The sequence below is a fragment of the Pelophylax lessonae genome (genome assembly GCF_965119305.1).
Source record: "Pelophylax lessonae genome assembly, chromosome: 9".
Classification (NCBI taxonomy): Eukaryota; Metazoa; Chordata; class Amphibia; order Anura; family Ranidae; genus Pelophylax; species Pelophylax lessonae.
This window is the reverse complement of record NC_138776.1, coordinates 3,474,017-3,493,399: the sequence shown is the minus strand read 5'-3', so window position 1 is coordinate 3,493,399 and position 19,383 is coordinate 3,474,017. Positions and strand designations below refer to the sequence as shown.

The following is a 19,383-nucleotide window of genomic DNA, read 5'->3' as shown; positions in this document are numbered from 1 at the left end:
GGAAAACTGAGCCTGGGAGGATGCATACAAGCACCTTGATAAATTTACCTTCATATCAGAGGTCCCCCCATCACATTAGAGCCCCCCCCCCCCTTTACATCAGAGTATTCCCAAGACATCATAGTCCCGCCATCACATCAGAGGTCCCCTCATCACATCAGAGCCCCCTTATTAGAGCTCCCCCTTTACATCAGAGCCCCCTTATCACATCGGAGGCTCCTATCACATCAGAGGACCCCCCTTCACACTAGAGCCCCCTTATAACATCAGAGGTTCCCCCCTTCACATCAGAGGTCCCCCTTATGACCTCAGAGCCCCCCTTTACATCACAGTATATTCCCATGACATCATAGTCCCTCCATCACATCAGAGGTCCCATAATCACATCAGAGCCCCCTTATCACATCGGAGCACCCTTATCACATCAGAGCTCCCTCCCTTTACATCAGAGTATCCCCATGACATTATAGTCCCCCCATCGCATTAGAGGTCCCCCATCACATCAGAGCCCCCTTATCACATCGGGGCTCCCCCCCTTTACATCAGTGCCCCCATATCACATCAGAGCCCCCTTCTCACATCAGAGGTCCCCCCCTTCACATCAGAGCCCCCTTATTACATCAGAGCTCCCCCTTTACATCAGAGCCCCCTTATCACATTAGAGGTCCCCCCCATCACATCAGAGGTCCCCCCTTTACATCAGAGCCCCTTATCACATTAGAGGTCCTCCTTATCGCATTAGAGGTCCCCCATCACATCAAAGCCCCCTTATCACATCGGGGCTCCCCCCCTTTACATCAGTGCCCCCTTATCACATCAGAGGTCCCCCATAACATTAGAGCCCCCTTATCACATCAGGGCTCCCCCTTTACATGAGAGCCCCCTTGTCACATCAGAGGTTCCCCCTTCACATCAGAGCTCCCCCTTTACATCAGAGTACTCCCATGACATCATAGTCCCTCCATCACATCAGAGGCCCCCAATCACCACAGAGTCTCCTCCATCACAGAGTCAGGGCCCCCCCATGACCTAGAAGGTCCTCATGATATAAGAGGTCCCCCTACATGTCTACATTTCCCCTCATGACATGAAAGTGAGAGCTCCTTATCACATCAGAGCCCCCCCCCCCTTCATGTCAAAGGTCCCCATCACATAAGAGGTCCTCTACATGTCAGAGTCCCCCTATGACATCAAAGTATCCAATGAAACCAATTGCCTTCAGAAGTCACCTAATTAGTAAATAGAGTCCCCCTGTGTGTCATTTAATCTCAGTATAAATACAGCTGTTCTGTGAAGCCCTCAGAGGTTTGTTAGAGAACCTTAGTGAACAAACAGCATCATGAAGGCCAAGAAACCCCCCAGACAGGTCAGGGATAAAGTTGTGGAGAAGTGTAAAGCAGGGTTAGGTTATAAAAAATCTCCCAAGCTTTGACCATCTCACGGAGCGCTGTTCAATCCATCATGGGAAAATGGAAAGAGTATGGCACAACTGCAACCCTACCAAGACATGGCCGTCCACCTAAACTGACCGGCCGGGCAACCCTACCAAGACATGGCCGTCCACCTAAACTGACCGGCCGGGCCCCTACCAAGACATGGCCGTCCACCTAAACTGACCGGCCGGGCCCCTACCAAGACATGGCCGTCCACCTAAACTGACCGGCTGGGCCCCTGCCAAGACATGGCCGTCCACCTAAACTGACCGGCCGGGCCCCTACCAAGACATGGCCGTCCACCTAAACTGACCGGCTGGGCCCCTGCCAAGACATGGCCGTCCACCTAAACTGACCGGCCGGGCCCCTACTAAGACATGGCCGTCCACCTAAACTGACCGGCCGGGCCCCTACCAAGACATGGCCGTCCACCTAAACTGACCGGCTGGGCCCCTACCAAGACATGGCCGTCCACCTAAACTTACCGGCCGGGCCCCTACCAAGACATGGCCGTCCACCTAAACTGACCGGCCGGGCAAGGAGAGCATTTATCAGAGAAGCAGCCAAGAGGCCCATGGGAACTCTGGAGGAGCTGCAGAGATCCACAGCTCAGGTGGGAGAATCTGTCCACAGGACAACTATTAGTCGTGCGCTCCACAAATCTGCCCTTTATGGAAGAGTGAGAAGAAGAAAGCCATTGGTGGAAGAGGTGGTCAACCATAAATATGTACAGTAAATAAAAAAAGTGCAAAGTGCAATCCAACTGTAAAAACTTTGAAGGCACAGACAGTCCATCTTTTACAAAAAAAAAAAAAAAAAAACATACTAGGGCATTGTGGCCACTAGATGGAGCTGACAATCATAGGAAACTGGGATTATTTGTGACAATATATACAACGTATATTTATATACACAGTATCTCACAGAAGTAAGTACACCCCTCACATTTTTTAAAATATTTTATTCTATCTTTTCATGTGACAACACTGAAGAAATGACACTTTGCTACAATGTAAAGTAGTGAGTGTACAGCTTGTATAACAGTGTAAATTTACTGTCCCCTCAAAACAACTCAACACACAGCCATTAATGTCTAAACCGCTGGCAACAAAAGTGAGTACACCCCTAAGTGACAATGTCCAAATTGGGCCCAATTAGCCATTTTCCCTCCCCGGTGTCATGTGACTCGTTAGTGTTACAAGGTCTCAGGTGTGAATGGGGAGCAGGTGTGTTAAATTTGGTGTTATCGCTCTCACTCTCTCATACTGGTCACTGGGAGTTCAACATGGAACCTCATGGCAAAGAACTCTCTGAGGATCTGAAAAAAAGAATTGTTGCTCTACATAAAGATTACCCAAAATAAATCTATATGAATCCTAGTCCATCCAGAGGACAGGGCTAACGAGTGGTTAGGTGGAAGAACCTATGCTGGTAAGGAATAGGAGCCGATCCAAAAATAGGGTCCAGTACTCCTAAGATGAATATATATGGAAAAGAGAAATAACCACATAGAAAGGGGTACATTTGAGAAAGGAGTGGTCCCAAGTGTGATGAAAGAAACGTGAATGAAAATGTGAAAAAAAAAAATAAATAAATGAAAAGAGGGGGGAAAAAAGACAAAGAAGACCATTATATATACCGTCTTCTTTGTCTTTTGGGAATCTGAGGTGTGAAGGTGCAGGAATTGGGGTGACCTGGGGGTGAAGGTTCAGGAATTGGGATGACCTGGGGGTGAAGGTGCAGGAATTGGGATGACCTGGGGGTGAAGGTGCAGGAATTGGGGTGACCTGGGGGTGAAGGTTCAGGAATTGGGTGACCTAGGGGGTGAAGGTTCAGGTATTGGGGTGACCTGGGGGTGAAGGTGCAGGAATTGGGGTGATCAGGGAAGTTAAGGTGCAGGAATTGGGTTGATCTAGGGGGTGAAGGTGCAGGAATTGGGGCTATCTGGGGGGTGAAGGTGCAGGAAAAAATCGGTTGATCTGGGGGGTAAAGGTGCAGGAATTGGGGTGATCTGGGGGGTATAGGTGCAGAAATTGAGGTGATCTGGGGCATGAAGGTGCAGGAAGCGGGTTGATCTAAGGGGTGAAGGTACAGGAAAAATAGGTTGATCTGGGGGGTGAAGGTGCAGAAATTGGGGTGATCGGGGAAGTTATGGTGCAGGAATCAGGGTGATCGGGGAAGTTAAGGTGCAGGAATTGGTGTGATCTGAGGGGTGAAGGTGCAGGAAAAATTGGTTGATCTGGGGGGTAAAGGAATTGAGGTGATCTGGGGGGTGAAGGTGCAGGAATTGGGGTGATCTGCGGGCTGAAGGCGCAGGAATTGGGGTGATCTGGGGGGTGAAGGTGCAGGAATTGGGGTGATCTGGGGGGTGAAGGTGCAGGAATTGGGGTGATCTGGGGGGTGAAGGTGCAGGAATTGGGGTGATCTGGGGGGTGAAGGTGCAGAAATTGGGGTGATCTGGGGGATGAAGGTGCAGGAATTGGGGTGATCTGGGGGATGAAGGTGCAGGAATTGGGGTGATCTGGGGGGTGAAGGTGCAGGAATTGGGGTGATCTGGGGGGTAAAGGTGCGGGAATTGGGGTGATCTGGGGGGTGAAGGTGCAGAAATTGGGGTGATCTGGGGGATGAAGGTGCAGTTATTGGGGTGATCTGGGGGGTGAAGGTACAGGAATTGGGGTGATCTGGGGGGTGAAGGTGCAGGAATTGGGGTGATCTGGGGGGTGAAGGTACAGGAATTGGGGTGATCTGGGGGGTGAAGGTGCAGGAATTGGGGTGATCTGGGGGGTGAAGGTACAGGAATTGGGGTGATCTGGGGGGTGAAGGTGCAGGAATTGGGGTGATCTGGGGGGTGAAGGTGCAGGAATTGGGGTGATCTGGGGGGTGAAGGTGCAGGAATTGGGGTGATCTGGGGGGTGAAGGTACAGGAATTGGGGTGATCTGGGGGGTGAAGGTACAGGAATTGGGGTGATCTGGGGGGTGAAGGTGCAGGAATTGGGGTGATCTGGGGGGTGAAGGTGCAGGTATTGGGGTGATCTGGGGGGTAAAGGTATTGGGAATGCTATGGCCCAGTACTAGTAAATGAGAAGGTCTCATACATAGGTCTGACCCGTACAGAGTTGTCGGTAGATCTTACATGTGTGGTGAGCTTTAGAGCTGTCACTCGGGGAAGTGTCTTCATTTTCCCCTCACCTCTAGTTCTGGTGATATTGGTAAAAGTTTGCATTTCCCATGACTTTCACTTCTAGAGACGAGGGTCTCCAGGCAGGACAAATAGTGGGACTCTTCCCATACACTTCAGCCACGTAGTGGAACAGCTGGTCATTTACGGTCATTTACGGTCATTCCTCGGGGGTTTAATACCTTCGTTCTATATTTAGTCTTTTTTATTTGCTTTCAGCTTTTGTGCTGTTGCCTGTTGTGTGCAGTTTATGTATCTTGCTTTGCATGCAGCTTATCGACCTTCAGATGATTTCCTGGTGGTGCAAATTTCCACTGGGTTCCAATTGTGCTCTTACAGAGTGCCACCTGGTGGACACGAGCCTCTGATGAAGTCAATAGGTGAAACATGTCAGGCATGCTAGAGCTGGAGACTCTAATCATTTTTTACTTTGTTTTAAAATTAAACTTCACTTGTATATTTTTGTTTTAAACTCTTTGACTGTGTATGAAGTTCATTCCCGATATACTGGAGGAGAGGTGGAATTTCCCTGCTGATTTGATGCTGTAACCCCGTTTAGCTGTGCTGTTGTGGATCTTGAGAGTGACCAAAGGCAGCAAGAGATTCCATGGAAGAGCCTCAAACTGAGCTGAAGGAGCAGTAAATCCAGGATAGAAAATTCTGGGTATTGTAGCACTGTCCCCATAGGGCCGGCTGTGTGATGACTTCTTGGGTCTCCTCCGATTACCTGCAGATAGTCCCTAAGGGACAGTTCATTCATCCCTCCTTACTCCCAGTGGCTCGTTACTCAATAAACAGTCCAGGAGTTTTGGTTTTATATTTATTGTAGAACTTGGATGGAAGAAGGGAATAGTGGGATACTCCAACTTGAACTATTCACTGTAGATAAGGACAACTCTCACTTGGCCTCACCAGGTTATTTGTGGAAGGAGACACACTGCTTTGACAATACTGCCACTTGTATGGAGGAATTAAGTCCTCTTGCTCTCTATAGCAGCAGACTTGATGCAACAGATTATCTTCAGGACACTCTCTAGCATCCCCTTGACTGACACCCGTCCACTGACTCTTCTAGCAGAAGGGGGTGGCCATCTCAGGTCAGGCCCTATGACACAGATCTGTACTCACTGTAGGCAGAATCCGATCCTTTCCAGAGTGTCTCTTCCCATCAGCTCTGCAGGACCTCTGAGTTCATCTTCTTTCTAACTCTCAGGCCCTCAGGTCGACCACCCAGCTTCTACAGAGGAGGAGTAGCCGTCCCCTTCCTCTGGGACCCCGCTCTACAGCTGAAAGACCTCGAGCACATATGCCCTTGGCATTTATACAGTATCCCAGCGTGCAACGAGGCTCTTTCCTGTCCCAATCACCAGGGCTGTAGTAAATGCCTGTGCACTCATTTGTCAGGTTTCCTCCCACTGTCCAATATTCCTCCCTATTGGACCAGTGTGAAACACTTCAGACAAACTGAGCCGCACCTGAGCACCATGAGCAGACCTCACTAATAGATCCTGCTCTCTAGTAGGCAGAGAGCAATATAAATTTACCTGGCAATCTCTCTGCAGAAAGACCCAAAAACGATACTCTGTCTTCTAGCACCTACCTAGGAGGGTGCTACATCATGTTGGAGTAGCAGAGAGTGCATTGGTGTGAGCCATGGAGAGAGCACAGTACTTGTTAAAGAGGACCCGCTCTGTTCTACAAAGTTTGAAGGCCCTTTCTAGGAAGCAGTGAGGCCACTGGCAGTGACGGTAGAGTAGCCATTCTCAACCATTATTCCCATAGAACCCTAGGGTTCCTCCAGAGGTTGCTAGGGGTTCCTTTGACCTTCCTTTAGCAGTGGTGTCCAAACTTTTTTCAAAGAGGGCCAGATTTGATGAAGTGAACATGCGTGAGGGCCGACCATTTTGCCTGAAATTTGAACCATTAAAATTAAATACATACATATACATACACACATATATATATATATATATATATATATATATATATATATATATATATATATATATATGTATATATATATGTATATACATATACAGGGCTCAAAATTTCAAGTCATGAGCTACTAGCCAGGCCTAACAGTTACTCTTAAGAGGCCTTAAGAGTTACTCGCCACTTATTGCCCCACCCAAACCCTACCCTACTCCGCCCCTAAACACGCCCTCGCCAGAGTGACCACAGCATGCCCCCTTTCAATGCAGAGTGCCCACAGCGTGCCCCCTTAATTGCAGAGTGCCCACAGCATGCCCACTTAAATGTAGTGTGACCACAGCGTGCCCCCTTTCAATACAGAGTGCCCACAGCGTGCCCCCTTTCAATGCAGAGTGCCCACAGCGTGCTCCCTTTCAATGCAGAGTGCCCACAGCGTGCTCCCTTTCAATGCAGAGTGCCCACAGCGTGCCCCCTTAAATGCAGAGTGCCCACAGCGTGCCCCTTAAATGCAGAGTGCCCACAGCGTGCCCCTCGTAAATGCAGAGTGCCCACAGCGTGTCCCTCCTAAATGCAGAGTGCCCACAGCGTGTCCCTCCTAAATGCAGAGTGCCCACAGCGTGCCCCTCGTAAATGCAGAGTGCCCACAGCATGCCCCCTTAAATGCAGAGTGCCCACAGCGTGCCACCTTCAATGTAGAGTGCCCACAGCGTGCACTTACCTGATGCAGCGGCAGCTTCTCCTCAATCCTCCGTGTCTCCCGAGTCCTCCTCCTCCTCCTTGGCCAATGGCAATTGTTTGCCTTTCGGCCAATCAGGAAATGGGTCTCGGACCCGCTTCCTGATTGGCCAGAAGGAGGATCAGGAGGAGGATCCGTGTGACAATAGCAAATATTCATTCGCTATTGTCACACAATGGGTGGGCTCAGGGCGCACTGCTCTGCGCCCCGGGTCCACCCTTTTCTGAAGAACAATGCAGAACGGCGGCAGTAGGCACTACATTCCCCATACAGCTCAGGGGGCTGTATAAAACTAAAGGACGGGCCGCAACTGGCCCGCGGGCCGGACTTTGGACATGACTGCTTTACAGGAAGCAGTGAGGCCACTGACAGTGATGGTAGAGTAGCCATTCTCAACCATTATCCCTGTAAAACCCTAGGGTTCCTCCAGAGGTTGCTAGGGGTTCCATGGGTTGTGCCTGATTGACCTCCCTTCTGATAGGTTCCTACATAGTTTTGTGTCCAATGCCACTTGCTAGAGCCAGCAGCATGACCCTGATGATCTTTTTAGTTGTCTTTAAGGGTGACACTCTGGCCACCACTGTAGGGGTAGCATTCTTCCCACAGACCACCACTGTAAGGAGGGCATGCTTTACAATGACTACAAATGTAAGGAAAGCATTCTTTCTACAGACCCCCCACTGTAAGGGTAGCCTTCTGACCACACTGTAAGTGACATTCTGCCTACTGACCACAAATATAGTATAAATGGAGCAGTCTGACCACAACTGTAAAGAAGAGCTTCTTCACAATGACCACCAATATAAGGAGGGTATTCTTGCCACTGACGCCCACTGTAAAACTTGCATTTTATCCACCACTGTAAAAAAGGCATTTTTCACAATGACGACCACTGTAAGAAAGACATTCTTTCCCCAGACCCCCACTGTAGAGGTGGTATTCTGACCACCACTGTAAATAAGGCATTTTTCACAAAGATCACCAACGTAAAGAGGACATTCTTTCCACTGACCTCAGCTATAAGGAGGGCTTTCTATACAATGACCACCAACGTAAGGAGGGCATTCTTTCCACTGACCTCAGCTATAAGGAGGGCTTTCTATACAATGACCACCAACGTAAGGAGGGCATTCTTTCCACTGACCTCAGCTATAAGGAGGGCGTTCTATACAATGACCACCAACGTAAGGAGGGCATTCTTTCCACTGACCTCAGCTATAAGGAGGGCGTTCTATACAATGACCACCAATGTAAGGAGGGCATTCTTTTCACTGACACTCAATGTAAAGGTGGCTTTTTTACCTCCACTGTAAAGAAGGTAATCTTCACAATGACCACCAATGTAAGGAGGACATTCTTTCTTTTGACACCCATTGTGAAGGTGAAACTCTGGCCACCACTGTAGGGATAGCATTCTTCCCACTGACCACTACTGTAAGGAGGACAGGCTTTACAATGACCACCAATATAAGGAATTCATTCTCTTTCTACAGACCCCCCACTGTAAGGGTAGCCTTTAGACCACTACTGGAAGGGGGTAATTCTTCCTACTGACCATGAATATACTGTAAATGGAGCCATCTGACCACTGTGTGAATAAGAGCTTCTTCACAATGACCGCCAACGTAAGGAGGGCATGCTTTCTGCTGACCCCCCGCTGTAAAGGTTGCATTTTTACTACCACTGTAAAGAAGACCTTTCTTACAATGACCACCAATTTAGGAAGGACATTCTTTCCACTGACCTCCACTGTAAGGAGGGCATTCTTTACAATGACCACCAATGTAAGGAGGCCATTATTTCCACAGACCCCCACCATAAAGGTGGTATTTTGACCACCACTGTAAAGAAGGCATTCTTCACAATGACCACCTGGGGAGGACTGGGCCAGGTAACAGGGGGGCAATCAGCCCCTAGGCTGCTCTGATGCCCTGTAAAAAGGCTGCACTGCTTCTGCCACAGACATGCCTAAAGGATTCCTGGTGAAGAGAAGTAAAAAGTCCCCGCCACTGACCTACTGAGTGCAGGTTGAAGACAAGGACAGAGCGCAGGCCTACCCATCCCTAGCATGGATGGTGTAAACTGTGTCTGAGCAGAGGCCAGTTCCATGCCCCACTAGAGACTCTCCTCCGCCAGCCTGCCCAGATCGAGCTGTCCCAGCTCCCCCAAACCACCTCCTGCTGGCCAGGTGCGGAACCCGGATTCAGCCGGTGAGTAGAGAGTACCTGGAGCAGGGCTTCAGCCTGGAATAGGGGTCAGGAGGAGGACGGAAAAAAGGAGAGTGGGAGGAGGCCGAGTCATTGCACCATGGGCCTCTGGTTTGTACTTGCCCCCTGGGCCAAAAGTTGCCGGTCTGCCCCTGATGACCACCACTGTAAGTAGGGTGTTCTTTCCACTGACCCTCACTATAAGAACAGTGTTCTTTCCACAGACACCCACAGTAAAGTTGGCATTTTGACCACCATTATAAAGAAGGCATTCTTCACAATGACCACCAATGTAAGGAGGGCCTTTTTTCCATTGACCATCATTGTGAGGGTGGCATTTCAACTACCACTGTAAGGAGGGTATTCGTTCTGCTGACCAACAATATAAGGGGGACAGTCTGACCACCACTGTGAAAAAGACATTCTTCACAATGACCACTGTAACGGAACAGGGCACCCCGGACCGGGTACCTCCGTTGACAGATGCTCCTAGTGCTTTCCAAGGCTCCAAGCACTCCACCAGACACCGTAACCACTTCAGACCCCACGAACCGCCGCAGCTTGGTTAGGGTCTCGCAATCTCCTACCCACTCTGGACCTATGACAAGGCTCCAGGTTCCTGTGGGTGAACCTCTCTTTCCCCAGAGAGTGCAGCACGAACAAGCTCTTACACAAGCTCTTACAAGAGGTCAGTGATTATCCAAGGGAGTATGGAGGACATAGCAATCCCTTGCAGCAGATTCCCCCAATAAGAGAGACAGAACTCTAGATTGAGGTGAAGGAACTCAAAACAACTTTATTGAACAAGACTTATATACAGAATTTGGAACATCCCGCCCCCAACAACCGCTTTCCTATTGGTCAATTGTAAAGTACCTGTGGTCTCCTTCAGGTCCTCCTTAGCCATGCAAATGAGGACTTGAAAATTAGTCAGCAGGGATTGGTCAGATAGCTTGACCAGAAGGACTGCCATGTGCAATGAGACAGAAGCCCCCAGGGGGCAATCAATGTACACAATAGCCAGACACAGAACAATGGGAGGTCATTAGCACTTACAATGAGACAGGGCAATCCACATTCCCAATACACAAACAAAAGGAAAACCTGTCTGACATTGAAAGATATGTAATATACACAGCATTTAGGAATTACAGATTTCATGGCAAATGGGAATAAATCTTAATATTTCTATATGGAGATATTGCTGGCAAATATGAAGCAATCCAAACCATTACTTATCTGTCTTTAAATCCCAGTGATGGTGAATACCGTCACAACCACTAATGTAAATGGAAGTGGGGGGTGTCATGGCGCTCTTCTAATATCCCAAGGTGGTACAAGGAATGTGGGTGGATGGGAGGGGGGGGGGTTATGGGGCTGCGTGGGGGGGGGGAACAAAGTTTGGTACTGTAGGGAAGCTATAGTCCGCGGCAGCCGGCTGAAGCGTGGAGAAGCCCTGAGAGATGCAAGAAAGGAGAGAGCGGCGCCAGCTTAGTATAGTACAAGTTTATTTAACACTGTTAAAATTGGTGACTCACTTTCCAAGGTTGGGTGAGACCGGTACACAAAGACTGTTAGGGTCATCCATCTTCCTCTTCCAGGATAGTGGTCATAGGAGAAGGTGGTGAGGTTCCAGAGGTATAGCCGAGCCGCTGTGGGGCTGCTAGTTGTCACTGGCCGCGGCGGAGCATGCACAACAGGGCTCCGGCTGCCGACTTCTGATCCCTGATGACATCACTTCCTGGCAGGAGAAAAATAGGGGTTGCACGCGTTCGGAGCATCTGTGCTCCTTCGTCAGGCAACCCCTATTTTTCTCCTGCCAGGAAGTGATGTCATCAGGGATCAGAAGTCGGCAGCCGGAGCCCTGTTGTGCATGCTCCACCGCGGCCAGTGACAACTAGCAGCCCCACAGCGGCTCGGCTATACCTCTGGAACCTCACCACCTTCTCCTATGACCACTATCCTGGAAGAGGAAGATGGATGACCCTAACAGTCTTTGTGTACCGGTCTCACCCAACCTCGGACAGTGAGTCACCAATTTTAACAGTGTTAAATAAACTTGTACTATACTAAGCTGGCGCCGCTCTCTCCTTTCTTACTAATGTAAATGGGGCATTCTTTTTAGTGACCACCACTGGAGAGGTGACATTTTGACCACCATCATAACGGAGGCATTCCTCCTACTGACCACCAATATAAGGGGGACAGTCTGACCACCACTGGGAAAAAGACATTCTTCACAATGACCACTAATGTAAATGGGGCATTCTTTTTAGTGACCACCACTGGAGAGGTGACATTGTGACCACCATCATAACGGAGGCATTCCTCCTACTGACCACCAATATAAGGGGGACATTCTGACCACAACTCTTAGGAGGGCATTCTTCACAATGACAACCAATGTAAGGGCTTCATTCTTTCCACTGATTACCAATGTAAGGGGCATTATTCCCACTGAACCCCGATTCATTTTATTTTAGCAGGGGTTCCCCAAGACCTGAAAATTGTTCTGAGGCTTTCTATAAATACAAAGGTTGAGAAAGACTTTGGTAGAGCGTTGTTGGGGGTGCCTGGAAAGATAATGTTCTTCTAGACTGGGTAGCAGCTTTTGGAGTGCGTCTGAACATCAAGAACACGGTTTATGCTCAGTGCTCAACCAATTTTTGCTACAAAATTAAAGGTACCCAAGCAAGTGGCCTTGAAGTGAGAGGAGAAAAGATGCTCATTTCAGACCACCTTTTTTCAGTGGTTATTTTTGGCACACCAAGAAATGTCACACCTGACAAACTACTTGATAACACAGGAACTTCAAATGATCTCACTCAATGCATCGCACTCCACAATTTCCTGTTAACGTAAACCTAACCCCTGATTACAGACCTCAGATTAACCCCAAGGCACGACACGTAGCCTCAAACTAACCCAAGACAGCTAACCTGTAACAAAACACCAAAAGCCAAGACTGAGCGTTAATCTAGCCCCTAATGATAACCATTAGTCTTAACGTAAACTCTTGAATCTAATCTTTAACCTTTCATTCACAGCAAAGTGAATAAGTTAACAGCTGACTTGAGATTCACTTATACAATGTGGAAAAGAATGATTTGATCCCTGCAGATTGTGTAAGTTTTCCCACTTACAAAGAAATGGCGGGTGTATAATTTTTATCATCGGTGTATTTTATATGATAGAGACAGAATATCAACCAAAAATCCAGAAATCACACATGATACAAATGTTATAAATGGAGTTGCAGCTCAGTGAGTAAAATAAGTATTTGATCCCCTTAGTAGTTGGTGGAGAAACCCTTGTTGGAAGCACAGAGGTCAGACGTTTCTTGTAGTTGGTTACCAGGTTTGCACACATCTCAGGAGGGATTTGATCCTCAAGCAAAACATGACTTAGTAGTTGGTGGAGAAACCCTTGTTGGCAAGCACAGAGGTCAGACGTTTCTTGTAGTTGGTGACCAGGTTTCCACACATCTCAGGAGGGATTTTGGTCCACTCTTCTTTACAGATCTTCTCTAAATCCTTAAGGTTTCTTGGCTGTCTCTTGGCAACTCGAAGTTTTATCTCCCTCCATAAACTTTCTATAGGATTAGGGTCTGGAGACTGACTAGGCCACTCCTGGACCCTAATATGCTTCTTTTTGAGCCACTCCTGTTGCCTTGGCGGTATGTTTTGGGTCATTGTCATTCTGGAAGACCCATCCATGACCCATCTTCAGTGTTCTGGCTGAGGGAAGAAGGTTCTCATCCAAGATTTTACAATACATGGCCCCGTCCATTGGCCTCTCAATGCGGCAAAGTCGGTCTGTACCTTCCTCCAAACACGGCGAGTCCCCCTCTTCATAAAGACACATGTACAGTCATACCGATGAACATCTAATAGCTTGTTTCCACTGAGCGGTACGGTTCGGTACGGTACGCAATTTTTGCAGTTTCCATTGTGAATGGTACCCTGATTCTGAACCGTACCGTACAACTTTTTTGGGACCCTTTCGTTGGGGTACCAAGCACATTAGTACCGTACCAACAGGGTGGAGCTACACTCTGCAGAACTTTGATTGGTTGACAGAGAATCGTCGATCACTGCTTTCTGGCTACACCACGCCTATCATGAAAGGGTACTATTGGCAGTGGAAACGCAATGTGTACCACTCCGAACCGTACCGCACTGAACCTAACCGCACCGTACCACTCAGTGGAAACGCAAGGTGTACCGTTCCGAACCGTATCGCACTGAACCTAACCGCACCGTACCACTCAGTGGAAATGCAAGGTGTACCGTTCCGAGCCGTACCGCACTGAACCGAACCGTACCGTACCACTCAGTGGAAACGCAAGGTGTACCGTTCCGAACCGTACCGCACTGAACCGAACCGTACCGTACCACTCAGTGGAAACAAGGCATAAATGATTCAGAGAAGGATTGGGAGAAAGCGCTGTTGTAAGATGAAACCAAAATTGAGCTCTTTGGCATCACCTCAGCTGACTGTGTTTGGAGGAAGACAAATGCTGACTATGACCCTAAGAAATATGTAGCAGATTAAAAATTGGCCTAAAATGATGAAAACATTTGATTTTTAATTTTTTTTTTTATTGGGAATGTTATATAGCAGAAAGTAAAAAAAAAATATATATATTTTTTTTCCAGAATTGTCGCTCTTTTTTTGTTTATAGCGCAAAAAATAAAAATCACACAGGTGATCAAATACCACCAAAAGAAATTTCTGTTTGTGGGAAAAAAGGACGTCAATTTTATCAGGGTACAGCGTCGCACGACCGCGCAGTTGTCAGTTAAAGTAACGCAGTGCCGAATCGCCAAAAATGGCCCGGTCATTAAGGGGGGAAATCCTTCCGGTCCAGAAGTGGTTAAAGCATGACATGTTAGGTATCTATTTACTCGGCGTAACATCATCTTTCACATTATACAAATAAATTCGGCTAACTTTACTGTTCTGTTTTTTTTAATTCATAATAGTGTTTTTTTTCCCCAAAAAAAATTGCGTTTGAAAAAACGCTGCGCAAATACCATGCGACATAACCATTTGCAACACCCACCATTTTATTCTATAGGGTCTCTGATAAAAAAAATCTATATAATGTTTTGGGGTTCTTAGTAATTTTATAGCAAAAAGAAAAAAAAAAAAAAAAGGAGATTTTTACATGTAGGAGGGATGTGGTAAAAAAAAAATTTGGTTTTGGGTTCCCCTTCCTTATAACTTTTTTTTCGCATTCATTGCTATTCATTTTTATGCAAATTCGGATCTCCGAAAATTAAAATTTTGTCTGAGAAACAAAGCAAATGACGCGTCTAAATCAGAGTCAGCGATTTCAATACAGGAATGGAGGGAGCCTGTACAACTCTGCAAGACTAAAGGGAAGGCCGGAGTTCTTCTTTAAAAACAGATTTCATTACCGTATGTATTAATAAATGCAGAGCTGAATTAATTTGCGTTTTATGACTCTGCTTGGGGAATTTATTAAAAATCTTCCTAAAATGTTGGCACTGGAAACTGTTGGTCCACTTTTTTTTTTAGACAAATTGCTTTTACGGCTACACAGAGGAGGTCATGGTATGAGGGCTCAATAAAATGAGAGGAACACATCAGATCTCTATGGGGAAAAATCTCATGCTGGATATCTATACTGGTATGGACTGGGTAATGTGTTAGGATCTATACTGGTATGGACTGGGTAATGTTTTGGGATCTATACTGGTATGGACTGGGTAATGTGTTAGGATCTATACTGGTATGGACTGGGTAATGCGTTAGGACCTATACTGGTATGGATTGGGTAATGTGTTAGGATCTATACCGGTATGGACTGGGTAGTGTGTTAGGATCTATACCGGTATGGACTGGGTAGTGTGTTAGGATCTATACCGTATGGACTGGGGAAAGTGTTAGGAAGGAAAGGATGCCACATCATTTGATGGAAATGAAAATTATAATGGTGCTGGGCAGTGAGCACTTGCCTCAGGCCACCCTCATGAAGTTTGTTTATGATTGTTTGGTCAGAGACATTCACACCAGTGGCCTGCTGGAGGTCATTTTGTAAGGCTCTTGCAGTGCTCACCGGTCCTTCTGATGGGACCGTCTATGGCCCTGTCCAGCTCTCCTAGAGTAACTGCCTGTCTCCTGGAATCTTCTCCATGCTCTTGAGACTATGCAGGAAGACACAGCAAACCTTCTGCCAATGGTACGTATTGATGTTCCATCCTGGAGGAGTTTGACTGCCTGTGCAACCTCTATAGGGTCCAGGTATGGCCTCATACTACCAGTAGTGACACTGACCCCCTCTATAGGGTCCAGGTATGGTCTCATGCTACCAGTAGTGACACTGACCCCCTCTATAGGGTCCAGGTATGGCCTCATGCTACCAGTAGTGACACTGACCCCCTCTATAGGGTCCAGGTATGGTCTCATGCTACCAGTAGTGACACTGACCCCCTCTATAGGGTCCAGGTATGGCCTCATGCTACCAGTAGTGACACTGACCCCCTCTATAGGGTCCAGGTATGGTCTCATGCTACCAGTAGTGACACTGACCCCCTCTATAGGGTCCAGGTATGGCCTCATGCTACCAGTAGTGACACTGACCCCCTCTATAGGGTCCAGGTATGGCCTCATACTACCAGTAGTGACACTGACCCCTTCTATAGGGTCCAGGTATGGCCTCATACTATCAGTAGTGACACCGACCCCCTCTATAGGGTCCAGGTATGGCCTCATACTACCAGTAGTGACACTGACCTCTTCTATAGGGTCCAGGTATGGCCTCATACTACCAGTAGTGACACTGACCCCCTCTATAGGGTCCAGGTATGGCCTCATACTACCAGTAGTGATACTGACCCCCTCTATAGGGTCCAGGTATGGCCTCATACTACCAGTAGTGACACTGACCCCTTCTATAGGATCCAGGTATGGCCTCATACTACCAGTAGTGACACTGACCCCCTCTATAGGGTCCAGGTATGGCCTCATACTACCAGTAGTGATACTGACCCCCTCTATAGGGTCCAGGTATGGCCTCATGCTACCAGTAGTGACACCGACCCCCTCTATAGGGTCCAGGTATGGCCTCATATTACCAGTAGTGACACTGACCCCCTCTATAGGGTCCAGGTATGGCCTCATGCTACCAGTAGTGACACTGACCCCCTCTATAGGGTCCAGGTATGGCCTCATACTACCAGTAGTGATACTGACCCCCTCTATAGGGTCCAGGTATGGCCTCATGCTACCAGTAGTGACACCGACCCCCTCTATAGGGTCCAGGTATGGCCTCATATTACCAGTAGTGACACTGACCCCCTCTATAGGGTCCAGGTATGGCCTCATGCTACCAGTAGTGACACTGACCCCCTCTATAGGGTCCAGGTATGGCCTCATGCTACCAGTAGTGACACTGACCCCCTCTATAGGGTCCAGGTATGGCCTCATGCTACCAGTAGGGACACTGACCCCCTCTATAGGGTCCAGGTATGGCCTCATACTACCAGTAGTGATACTGACCCCAGCCAAATGCAAAACTAGTGAAAAACAATCAGAAAAGATGAGTAGGGAAAAAAATGTCAGTGGCCTCCACTTGTAAAACCATTCCTGTTTTGGAGGTTGTCTCATTGTTGCCCTTAATTTCATTAACAACCCCCTCTGCTACTTAACTGACCAGATCAATATCCCAGGAGTTTAAAATGACTTGATGCTATACTCTGATTATAAAGTGTTCCTTTCATTTATTTTTTGAGCAGTGTACATGGAACACAACTTTTTTGCTCGGGTTATTATTCCATGCAGGCATAAATGTGGATTCATTGACCGTCAATGGTGTACCTGACCTTCCGTGACGTAACCTACGAGCACCCTACTAGCTGCCTACTGCTGTTTCCTGTAACTACCTCCCACCACCAACATGACCATATGTGTGTCCTTTCTGCCCACAGCTGGTACCATGGTTATCTCTCGGGGCCGGATGCAGAGAAACTACTCCAGGAGAAGGGAGAACCATGGACTTTCCTGGTCCGAGAGAGCCGCAGTAAACCTGGAGATTTTGTCATCTCTGTCCTTACCGCAGACATGAAGGATGGAAAGCCTCGAGTGACACATATCAAGATCTTATGTGAGGTAAGACTTTCCATCTTAAAGAGGTTCTCACGAAAGGAGGTCAACTGTTTCCACTTAGAAATTAGGGCTGTTTGATGCTCTACAACAGCGGCAGCCTTTCTCAACCTTTTCCACACAGAGGAACCCTTGAAATAAATTTCTGGTCTCGGGGAACCCCTGCTAAAAATAAAAAATCTACAACTCATGACACATTAGTGTGACAGTCAGTGGGAAGAATGCTCCTTACTCTTCTCATCATTGGGAAGAATTACCCCCTTACAGATAGCTAAAAGGAACAATGGTGTCATTGGGAACTTATCTGAGAGGCAGAAACTGCCCATTGCTCAAGGAACCTCTAGCAACCTCAGGAGGAACCCCTAGCATCCTTAAGGAGGAACCCCTAGCAACCTCAGGAGGAACCCCTAGCATCCTCAGGAGGAACCCCTAGCAACCTCAGGAGGAACCCCTAGCAACCTCAGGAAAAAAAACCCTAGCAACCTCAGGAGGAACCCTAGGGTTCCACTGAACCCTGGTTGAGAAACCCTGCTCTACAACCTCCTATGGAAGAGCGCTGAGCCCTTATCGGAAATCAGCTAGATCTAAAGCTGACCAGCATAAACGAGACCCCTTATATTGGTGTTTAGTTGAAGATTTCCCCCTTGTATTGGTGGTGAATGTAAGTGGGGCGGCGATCTGACTGGAAGTAGGAGCAGGTACCTGCCAAAAACCAGGTACCCCCCAAAAAAGTGCCAAATGTAGCAGAGGAGGGAGGGGGGGGGTGTAAAAAAGTGGAACCTAACCTTTTGGGTGAAGTTCTACTTTAGGCAACACATTAATGTCACCTCCCCACCCCAAGCCTATGAAAGGACAATCAAGGAGCAGCAATTGCTCGATGAGATCATCTTTCTGCTCAATCCTCCTGCCAGAATGTTTGCTATCAGCACTGTGCACACAGGGCATCGGACAGGTCCCAAGTATTGCTCCATCCTCACCTATCCTAAGTTCTGCTGTGTTGTCAGAGGCCAAAATCATTTAAAAATTACATATTTATATTAACTGCTAGCAAAAGTTCGGCCCTAACCTTGCCTGTTCGGTAGTTCGGCGATCACCCGAATTTGTGGGAGCTGGGCAGAATGTTGCGCCCTGCACAGTGCATCCTAAGTAGGGATCGGCCGATTATCGGCAAAGCCAATATATCGAGGGTCGATATGCACTTTCCCTGATATATCGGAATCAGGCCCGGAGGTTACCGATATTGCCGATATTTTGGGAAAGTGCCTGTACCGGAGTGATGGCTGCAGCTAGAGGCATCACCCCGGTACCGGCGTCCATAGCCGAGGGGTGGCTGTCTTGTAATGACAATCGATGTGGCTGAGAAGCCGCTTGGCTGTCATTACAAGCAGTGGGAGGGGATGTACCCCCTCCTGCTGTCTTCTGCGGCTCGCCCGGGTCTCCCGTCCCACCGGGAGACCCAGCCAACCAGCCTGCACGGTCGCTGAAGACCCGGTATCGGTATCGGCAATAAAAAAACGATATCGGTCGATCACTATTTCTAAGTCCTGGTTGTTAAGGAGCGGGCTCAGGAAGGCGGCCGCCGCATCCTTAACAACGGATGATTTATCAGCTGTCAATAGATTTCCCTGCTGACAGCTGAATAAAAAAATAATAATAATATTTACGGCAATATAAAAAGGTAATAAAAAAAAACAACGCAAGGCCCCCCCCCCCCCAATTGATACCACGCCAAAATTACAAAAAACGAAAAAACAGCGTACCATACCG

General features: G+C 47.9%; 1 protein-coding gene across 1 annotated transcript in view; it reads left to right on the top strand.

Moving 5' to 3' along the window:
• The window catches only part of PTPN6 (protein tyrosine phosphatase non-receptor type 6), a 165,785-nt gene that overhangs the window by 91,626 nt on the left and 54,776 nt on the right, over window positions 1-19,383 (top strand). The window contains exon 4 of the mRNA XM_082267377.1: window positions 17,442-17,622. Within this exon, the coding sequence (XP_082123503.1) occupies window positions 17,442-17,622 (181 nt within the window). The remainder of the gene's footprint in view (window positions 1-17,441; window positions 17,623-19,383) is intronic.